The following is a 10959-nucleotide window of genomic DNA, read 5'->3' as shown; positions in this document are numbered from 1 at the left end:
AGTGTTCCAGAGAGACTATCTTAACTACTAACCTTGCCTTGAATAATCATTGGAGTCAACCATTTACTAACTGTGCAAAGGTACATGCAGTAAAGTTATGCAAATTTCTTTCAAACTCGGCTTGAATATATTCATTACATTTGTAGTGTCTACAAAAACCAACTGTGCACACGTACATACAGTAAAGTTATGCAAATTTCCTTCAACCTTGCCTTGAATAATCATTGGAGTCAACCGTTTACTAACTTTGCACAGGTACATGCAGAAAAGTCATGCAAATTTCTTTCAAACTTGGCTTGAATTATTCATTAGGGATGACAGTAACATTGTGCATTGGTACATAACGTAAAATCATGCACAATTCTTTCAATCCTGTCTTGAATATTCATTAGGGTCGACAGTAACCAACTGAGCAGGTTACTTTATGAATGAACTACTGATTGAATGGCAAATAGGCCGCCACCTGGAGTTGATATGAGTAGAGCTAATGGACCATGAAAAAATGAATTGTAAAAGTTTGTGCGACAGAGTTCAGTTTGCCAAAAATTGCTGCTTAGAGTGCGTGTACAAATTCTGTAAAAACAACATTTCTGTTGGCTTGTGCAGGAAGTGCACTATACAAATTTTGATGGGAACAGTTATTTTTGTTGTGTACGAGTTTCTTTTGAGAGTTTAAGTTTCACACGATACAGCAGGGTATGCATTTTGCCTGAACATGTACAGTACTTGTGCTGAACTCAAAAAGAGAGTAGTCAAACGTATTCAAGACAGAAGGTTTCACAGCTGAGTATGCTCCTCAAACTCAATTTGACAATGAAGGTAAGTACAGTCAATGAGTCAGTTTCAACAACACACTTTATAATTTCACAAGAAATTGTTTCGACCAATTTTTGCAATAAAATTGATCGAAGTGTGTTTGGCTTAAAAGATTTGGGTACTTTTTGTAACACATAACACAAAGTCCACAGATTGACATTTAACTTACACAGCTTGAAGATAATGATCAGCTGATGATGATAATAGAAAGCTTACCTTAAAATATTACTTGCTGAGGTGCTGTCGTTTTTGAGAAATTAGTAAAACAATGTCTTGATAGTTACTGGTAAATACAATTTACATACTAAAATAATTTTGTCTCGGCGAGACAAAAAATATTGTTGTGACTTGTTTTACTAATTTCTTAAAAACTACAGCACACCAGCAAGTAATATTTTAAGGGAAGCTTTGTACTATCTTTAAGTAGAAAAGTTTTATGTGTAAGTTTAATGTAAATCTGTGGTCACGTATCCTACAAAAAGTACCCAGACCCTTTAATACAAAACAAGCCATTACTTTTTAACTAGTGTTATACGATGCTGACCAATTTTACAATACAAAATTATTTTGGACCATGATTTTTCCCAACTGTCCCTGCTGGCTCGTAGAATTTTAATTTAATTTTCACCCCTGTAATAACATAAGTAAAGTCCTCATGTGAGAGGGAACAAATATCAACTCTCTAATCTCACATTAAACTGGTGTAAATTGCTATTTGTCTTTGATAATATTCCAGGGCATAATTTGTCAACATCAAAAACACTTGATGAAGTTATTCTGAAAAAAATAAACCTGTACTTTTTTGTGGAAATTAGAAACCCCAAAAGATGCGAGAGAAAAAAAAATGAGAAAAAAGGGGGTTGAAAGTTGAGCTGTTTGAATATAAATTAGCAGACTTTCTGTCAATGCTAGTTTGAACCCATTGTTTTGATGTTATTTATGAGGAAGGAAGTTGCCCATATAAAATAGATGTAGGATATGTTTTGACATTTAAATTGAAATTGTTTTTGTTGTTGTTGTTGAGAATTTCATCCCAGTCATCAGTCTGTTGTGGCTTGTTTCTCCATACTGATACATGTACGTGTACATATACATTTCCGACAGACAACTCATTTAACTTGGTGTATCTCAACATATGCATGAAATAACAAAAATGTGAAAATTTTAACTCAATTGGTTGTTAAAGTTGCGAGAGAGAATAATGGAAGAAAAAAAAAAACCTTGTTGCACCCCAGCTGATACAATTTAAACATTTTAGTGAGAAATAACTTCTTTCTCAAAAACTATGCTACTTCAGAGGGAGACATTTCTCACAATGTTTTATACTATCAACAACTCTCCACTGCTCGTACCAAGTAAGTTTTTATGCTAACAACTATCTTGGGTAATTACCAATAGTGTCCAGTGCCTTTAAATGGTCTTTTAAATTTCTGTGCACAGAATACTTCTAGTTCATTCTTAAACGTTATTGATAATCAATCACAAGGACATTGAGTGTGAGCTTATGACTGACTAAAAAATTCCCCTGTGAATCCCCTGTGAATACAGACCCATGACGTCATGTATGAAATATAACAGTAGTATAAATTCAACGACAATTTACACCATTGTCATATGAGGTTGCAGACTTGTCTTCCAGACTTTAATGACTCATCTATTGGAAAATGAGTGCACCACAAGATTTAATGTGACCTTTGGAGCCCCTCTTTAACACAAAACTTATTCAAATTACCACTGAGATAAATAGGTATGTACCTGCCAGGGTAGAGACTGTTAATGTGAATGCTAAGAAACCTGTGTGATCATTTGGTTGCTGGTGCTGCATACTCCTGAGGAGTTGAGATGGTTTCACAATGCTGAAGGTGCTAAAACTAGTAAAAGTGTATAAGGGCACTTTGATACAATGATAAAAGTGCCAAATAGTTGCCTTTTATTATATTTAAAAACAAAGCAATGAATACTATTAATTTCTGAGCAACATCAATGGTCTCAAAACCAGTGTTTATGTCAGATCAACAAATATAAAAGTTTGAGTGTACACATTCATGCTAAAAACTAGATGTAAAGTTTCACAAACAGTATGCCACATGAAAAAAAAAAAAAGGAATTATTTAGCCTTGAAAACCAACTGAATATGTACATGTACACGTAGCCTGAAAGGCGCTAAGATGGGAGTACGGCTCACTAACCATTCATGAAAAGATATTCATATCAGCCAAGAGTTACAAAAGATTTTACCCATATTTCAACATCACTGGGGATTTTCCCCAAAAGTTCCAAAAGTTGCAGGTGGTGACTCATAATGTATCTATAGTTATGAGACAGCTTTACTTTTGTAGCAGTGAGAGACGTTTCATTATTTTGGAGGAAGTTAAATTCAATCCAATATTCTTGTCAAAAAACAAGTAACAAATCCATTGCTTAACTAACATTGGTGTATGGGTAAAACCAATAATATTCTACTAAAAAAAAGTCCATCATAGTACAAACAGTTTGTAATGCTGCTTTCAACGATATTTCTTTTAACTATTTTTCAATGCAGGAATACGCATTCTAGAAAACAGAGATTGGGCCGACAGTCACAAACTTGAATCAAACATGTCCATGACACTGAAGGGACAATGGATTTTTTCCTTTAAAAAAACCCACAAACATTTGGAGTCAAAAAGTCAACATGGTCATTCTCCTAAAATGGAAAAAGCTACAGAAGACTCACATATTTATGAAACAACTTTAGATTACAAAGGTCCACACGGGGGTACTTCAAAAAAGTCCCTGAAAAAATCATCCACATGTACCGAAAAAGCGTGTGATAATTGTTATACGACTAACGAAAGAAAGCAACCACACTCCGAGAGTTTAAAATCAGTAATCTATGGCAACTGCATTCCACAATTTGCGGAAGAAACTGATTCAAGAAACTACACAACTCCTTTGGAAACTGGAGTTTACTACAGCAGCATCCCCGAACAACAAATTTCAGCTGTTCAGACAAGAGTTCCATTGGTCAGTATAACTTCAATTCTTAGTCTAATCAACCTTTATCATGCAGCCACAATCTTGGTCATGTTCCCTGTATCAAGTACCAGTTATAAATGCTAATAGTCATCACACAAAAAGGAACAAGACTATTTTCCCTTCCTGCCTCGGTCTGGTTACACTGGGTTGAATGGGCGAAAATCAAGATGGCTGCACCATGATAAAGGTCTATAGCATGTTCTGTACATACGTGTACATCTTCTTCCCATGGCATAATTTACTGATACGTTTTCTCACAGAATCCTATTTGTGAGTACATAAACAAAAACAACACCCACCTAAGGTTCAAATCTTGGGGAAATTCCACAAGACATGTAGCTCAAAACTATTGCTGGACCAGAATATTGTTCACTAGCCATAACTCAAAATGAGAAAACAAGATATCTGCAATGTGTTATGAGTTAACTTGTTTTCATTGGTGCAAATTACATCTTAAAAGTACTTTAAAAAGTACTGAAACTTGCTAAAAATTATCAACAGCACATGCTTATAAATAATTTGTAAAAATGGTTGAAGAAAAATACAAAAATGAAACAATGGGAAATATTTGGTAAGATACTAGGTCAGTTTGTGAAACGAGTGACGAATTGCAACACTGAAGATGTTTTCGATCTGAATTCAAGAAAATTTTCCCAATTGATTTACAATATGCATCTTGTCTGTGATCCCCAGCACTACGAAGATCCAACTTACGAGAATGTCTGCCCAAAGTACAAGGTCAAATTAGGGACGCCAAGTGAAGAAAATAAGTCATCTGGAAACAAACAAGAAAATGAAGTACACCTCCGCCAAATGAGTGAAACTGTGACATCTCATGAGATGTCATACACCAAGCCTGTACTAAATGCGAGAGGACATACTCCTTCCAATGGGACAAACAAAGCTCAAGAACCCTCGAGTGAGCAAGAGGGGCAGAAACATTATCAAAGATGTACTGATGAAGTCACTAAAGAGGACAACACAACTAGGGTTTCAGATACCAAGATTAACCCTGTACCACGACCCAGTAGACTACGGGAATCCTGCAAAGAGATACATGAATGTGAAGACCTATTTGAAGAATACATGGAGAGGGAACAGCATGAAAAGAACAAAGCTACTAAGATGCCTTCTTTCATAAAGGAGCTGGAGACAAAACTTAAAGCAGATCAACGAGCACCTTGCAAAGAGATGACTGAAACTGAAGAAAACCTGAAAGATGCCAAGGGGCAGACACAAGAAGAAAAACGTGATCTCACTCAAAAGGACAAGATGTCAGCTCCCAAGAAAAAACTGCAGACCGAACTAAGTCCAGGGCGACAAACCTCTTGCAAAGAATTACCTGAAATCGAAGAGCACCTGGTGGAGTTCAGGAAGCAGTTGAAGCAGCAGGGAGGGTGCAGAGACGTTACCAGTATGGTTGTTTCAAATCTCAATTTCGCAGGTCGCATGATGGACAAGAAAGGCGGGTGTTTACAGCTGAAGTCACATGGTGTAGTCCTCTACATACCACCTGATGCTCTTGGAGATGGGCCTCAGGAAATATACATCTACGTTCAACAGAACTTGACGTCATCTTCTCACACTGTGAAGAATGGGTTTGTTTCACCCATTGTTCATTGCGGTACCTCTGGGCTCAAGTTCAACCTTCCTGTGATTCTGACCTTCCCTGTCCAGTCCAGCTCTTCTCCCAGCAAGTTGATGGGAGTTCGTCAAGATTCATCCACACAACCATGGGCAGACATCTCTGATTGTTCCAGCGAAGTTGTACTGTTTCATGATGGTCTTTGCACAGTGATATCCGATCACTTCACTGGATTTGGAGCCGTTGAACAGTTTGATGAGCGTCCTGTTAATGGCCCACATAGTGTAAAGCTCAGAGTTGGGGTTTTTATAGCACAGCATGGACCACTACATCCCGTGAATGGTTGCCTGCAGTTAAGAGTCCGTATCTGGGATGAATCTCCAGAAACATATGAGGTATGTTGAACAAATTTGTTTTTAAAGGCACTGGACACTATTGGCACATGTACAAATGTACATGTAAATGTAATTACTCAAAATAATTGTTAGCATAAAAACTTACTTGGTAACAAGCAATGGACAGCTGTTGATAGTAAAAATCATTGTGAGAAACAGCTCCCTCTGAAGTAACGTAGTTTTCGAGAAAGAAGTTATTTTCTACAAATTTGATGACAAGACCTCAGAACTAGATTTTGAGGTCCCAAATTCAAGCATCTGAAAGAAAACAACTTCGTGTGACAAGGGTGTTTTGTTCTTCCATTATTATCTGGCAACAATTTGAATGAGTTCAAATTTTCACAGGTTTGTTATTTTGTGCATGAGATACACCAACTGTGAAGAATAGTCTTTGACAATTACCAATAGTGTCCAGTGTCTTTAAGTTAATGGCTTTTAGTTTTGACCCTAGCAGAGTCTTTCTCGGAGGCTTATTACATTTGTTCACATTAATACAATTATGTCATTTTGGTTGCAACAATTTTCTTCTTTTTCATTATTCTCAATCAACTTCAGTGATCAATCCAGCCCAAACGTTCACAGGTTTGTTATTTTAAATGCAAGTTGGTATGCACAAAGTGAGAATAATAGTCTTTGATAATTACCCCCCAAATACCCTGTTTTTCAGGACAGAAGCATCATGACAGGGACTTCAACCCACACTCTACTGATCAAAAAACAAGTTGGGTGCGATTCTCAGCTCGGCCTTGACACACCATGCTTATGCACCATTAAAAATAACATGTGACATTACTGCTACATTTATAGCTACCAAATTTTATCTCCTACTCAACTCCTTTCAGTATATTAAAGAAGCTGAAGAAAACAGCACAGCGATGGACACACAGCGTCGACTGTTCCTCAACACCACTGAAGGCCCAAACAACCATGTATTTGTTGAGGTTCAGAGTCTGAATAAACAGTGGGAAACATCCAACAAAACACAGGCAAGAGAAATTCAAGAGTTAAAACTCGTTTAAATTGCATTTGTCATTATTACAGACCTGGAATTTCATCTTTGCAAAGGCAAGGACATTTTTATTTTTGGCAATTGAGAATATTTTAAAGTCTATGGGAACTTTAACATTACATGGAGATAACAGGTGTGAGTTGCCAAACAAAAAAACAGTGCTTTAATTTTAACCTCTTTCTTCAATTGAGCTTCCCTGTAAAACAGAAGCACATCTGTGTTTAGGGTGATTGCTCAATACAAATTTAAATAGTAACAAAGTCAAAAGGAAAGTAAATGATTTTCCTTGGAATTGAAAAATCATTTCAATTTTAAGTTTGACTCAACACATCATGAAAATAACCTGTGAAAACAATCACATCATAACCGCTACAAAATGCCTTTTCATCAATTTCATGTGCATTCATCAATTTCTTTTGATGAAATTGTGTTGTTGGTAAGCGTAACTAAGTCTCAATTAATTTACACGCCACAGGTGCTGCCATTGCAAAGATTTCAAATGGACACTCGTGTGGATGAGTCATGCACTTTTAATTTGAAACCAGTCCCCCAGAACGATGCGTCAAATGATAACCAACGACAGCTAGAATGTGATGTCAGTGTGTCCCAAAGATCACATCCAATGTCTGCAGTGGTCATCAGGGCAGTTCATGAGATTAAAATAAGGGTACGTGCACAATCTTAAGACTATAAATAAGTCATGTTAGTTGTCCCACAAGTGCTCGTTTAAAACTGAAAAAATACATTCAAATTTGTTTTAATGAGAAATCGCCTATAATCACGGCCACAGACAGCAACTCCAAGTTGAGGGCTACGCTTGACTGACGACTTGGGCTGTAAATAGACCCAAATCAACTGTCACCATAGGCAAGCTTGACCATAGGGATGTTGCCAGCTTCTCCTGGGGCTGAAATAGGTACCCATGTGTAAGGAGGTAGACAAAGGTATCATCCACTACTTAGGAGCCTGGCTAGTAGAGCAAAATGCACTACCTTAAAAAAAATTTTTACAAATCAATTATGGCTTTGTAAGTGCCCTGCTCAATGGCGATTGTGTCACGATCCAGGGATTCGAACAACAACTTTGCTCTGACAACACCAGAGACTGGAACCAGTGACCTGCATGTATACAAATGTAGGCCACAAACTGACCGTAGTTCTGTACAATGCAATGCAGCGTATTCAGAGCACCGGAAACAAACTCAACCATTATTGCTTTTGGCCTTCAGATTACGGCTGTAGCTTCATTGTGCTGCATAACGTACAAATGTACCTTTATATATATCCTAATAAGTGTATACACAACATTACCGTTAGAATCAATTTAACTTAATGTGCATTGTAACTTAATCCACAGAACCAAATGGACAGTTTGAATATGCGTGTAGACAGTGCAGACTCCCACACCTGGCCACCACAAATGTACAAGAATTTATTCTGGTACTACAGAGAAAGGCAACTGAAGATTGAAAGAGGAGAGATAAATGGTCCAATAGATTGTTCTGATGACGACCGGCAAGACCAGGCTGGACAAGCAAACCATCCCATCCGGGAGAACTACGGGCATCAAGTTCAACAAGACAATGGGATACAGGTTAGAAATGACCAATTATTGGCTCAATGTCAAGCAAGTCAAAGCAGACTTAGAATAAGTGAACAAACCAGACTAGTAAACCAACAGGTTGAAGAGAGTCGGAATGCAGCAGGCAATTCTGAAATTGGTGGCAATGTTGAACATCTCTACTTGCATTCTAATGACCCATCTGTAAATAGTAACAGTCAGCTAGATTTGCAACCAAATCAGATCTCTGTCACACCCAGGAATACATTCACACGTTTAACAAATTTCATAGTGAACCGCTTCAAAAAAAATTCACAGCCAGGCGAAGACTTTGATCCTTATAGTTTGCCTCACGATTTCCCTCCAGCGGAAGCACAAGCTGAGCTTCCAAGGGGTTACCGGCACCTACTTCCACCAATGGAATTAACTACCACTCAAACGGAATCTTACTATGTCAATATTCCTAAATCACACTAGTTTTGGACTAGTGAGATCAAAAGTAGTTGCTTGTTGGTTGGTTACTTGCCAGGGTCTTAGACAAAGCAAAAAAGCCGATTACACATCAGTCTGTGTGCAAAGCAGTTTTTAGCTGTGCTGTTACACACAAATCAGAGTTAGACTGTGTAAAAAGGCATTAATGTACACACTGGACAGTGAAAAAGCTAAGAATAAACCTTAACAAATAAAATAAAAGTTGTAATTACCTTAAAATCCACTGATTGCTTGATCTGACCCATTTGCCAATGTCACAGGTGGCTCCTGTAGTCACAATTAACCACTGTGAGCAGGTTACTTGCTACATGTACATCGCCCAAAATGTGCACTACATGTACACTGTATTAAAAAAGGAAACTGACTATGAAGGACAAAAAGTGTACAAACAAAATCTTGCCAAAATCTGGTGTTATAAACCAGAAATCATATTTAATTAAAGTCCCTTTTCAAATTTTAATGTTTTGCTATCAGAAATTCAGATTTTTCATTTCCTCGTACATCGGGTAGTCCAAAAGTCTATAAGGCAAAATTCATTCAAGCTTTCTGCTGGTACATATTTGGCAATTTGCGTTGTACACGTTTGGACTGCAGGAGTGTGGAGAAATGTAAAATCTGAATTTCTAATAGCAGAAGTTGAAAATTAAAAAAAATTGACTTTATTTGAACACAATTTTTTTAATTATTTGTACCAGATTTAGGGTCAAGCAAAATTAATGTGATGATACCCGCTGAGCTGGGCTAACAGTACATCTTAGAGTCAGTTTCTTATGTATACATTTGTAGATATAAACAATGTATCCCCTTGTTACTCAATGAATGAATTCCCTAATGCTGGATTAATTTGCTCTGTATTCATGGTTTAATTAGAAATATATTGTGCTTGCTAAAGCACAGTAAACATGTAAGTAATAGTTTAAAACAGACCTATATTATTACAAGTATTGACTTCTTACACCAGTACCACTACTTTGCTGCCATTTTATGAGTCAAATTGTTTGTTCAAAACAATTCTATTTAAAATCTTGAATAAAAAGTTGCAGATCCCCTTTTTAAAAAAGGTGAGCCCCTGGCTGAAGCGTCCCAGGTTGAATCGTAAACTTTGGTGTCGTTCCTTTCTACACGACAGCTATGTAACGGTTGCATGGCTTCTGACCACAAACAAAGATATTTACAAAGTAGGGAAACCAACAATGTATTATGTGGGGCTAGATAGCTCAGTTGGTACAGCCCTGGAAAGTTGGTCCAGAGGTCGTAGATTCATAACCCGCTGTAGTACATTTTTCTTTGTTCAACCCCAAATCATTGTGAAAATTAAGTGTAAACACAGCATTGGCGAAAATGTGCAGGAACGTACACTGTATAACACAAAAGGTCATTGACTCGTAGAATGGCGCAACAAAGATTATTGCGATGATGACATCATCAGGGCCCAAACTCAAGGCTCTGCTTATTGTCGAATTCTGCACTTGCGATCACTGTTTTTTTTTTTTCAGCTGAGGCTACTGTTCAAGCACAAAATTTCTGCGCTAGCTGTGTAAGCCAATTAACGTGGAGTACGCACAGGCAAAACTTCCCTAATAACAGGGAAATAAATATTTCAAACCTCAAATGTTTAACTGTCAAAGTGTCTGTAATTGTATTTTGTTTACGTTTTTTAACAAAAGGGCATTTATGAATGGGAATAAAAGAGTAGTGACTTGTTCTTAAACGTCTGTTTAAAACCTTGCAGGGTCGTTGCCTCGCCTTCGACTCGGGCCTTATCACACGGCAATTCGACCCTGCCGGCTTTAAACGGCCATGTACATGTAAGAACTCGTCGCTACCCTTTTGTTCCCTTATTTAACCAGTTCAAAATATTTAATGAAAGGCCATTTAAATTGTTGTCATTTAAACCCAAAGTCCTTCTGGTTGGTAAGCAGTTTGCAACAGCTAGGCCTAAATTTCTCATTAAGGTTTTGTTACTGGTATTTACTCAAACTACATGTGTAATTGTTGGTACCAAAAAACTTACTTGGTAACAAGCAATGGAGAGCTGTTGACAGTATAAAACATTGTGAGAAGCGGCTCCCTCTAAAGTAACG

The 10959-nt window shown here is 37.3% G+C and overlaps 1 protein-coding gene across 1 annotated transcript; it reads left to right on the top strand.

Moving 5' to 3' along the window:
- The first annotated feature begins 643 nt into the window (after positions 1-643).
- Positions 644-10539, top strand: LOC117300967. Its single transcript, XM_033784837.1, has 6 exons — positions 644-819; positions 3359-3822; positions 4528-5814; positions 6657-6800; positions 7299-7490; positions 8180-10539. Exons 2-6 carry the CDS (start codon positions 3415-3417, stop codon positions 8858-8860), a joined length of 2712 nt encoding a protein of 903 aa, XP_033640728.1. The 5' UTR covers positions 644-819; positions 3359-3414; the 3' UTR covers positions 8861-10539.
- Positions 10540-10959: the final 420 nt, after the last annotated feature.

This window comes from Asterias rubens, chromosome 16, assembly GCF_902459465.1.
Source record: "Asterias rubens chromosome 16, eAstRub1.3, whole genome shotgun sequence".
Lineage (NCBI taxonomy): Eukaryota > Metazoa > Echinodermata > Asteroidea > Forcipulatida > Asteriidae > Asterias > Asterias rubens.
This window is presented reverse-complemented; position numbering and strand designations above follow the sequence as displayed.

Bases quoted from the DNA above. Each gene is read 5' to 3' on its own strand.
- LOC117300967 (XM_033784837.1), top strand. From the start codon at position 3,415: ATGTCCATGACACTGAAGGGACAATGGATTTTTTCCTTTAAAAAAACC. The intron at 6,801-7,298 runs GCAAGAGAAATT...TACACGCCACAG, and splicing joins AAACATCCAACAAAACACAG to GTGCTGCCATTGCAAAGATT. The intron at 7,491-8,179 runs GTACGTGCACAA...CTTAATCCACAG, and splicing joins TTCATGAGATTAAAATAAGG to AACCAAATGGACAGTTTGAA.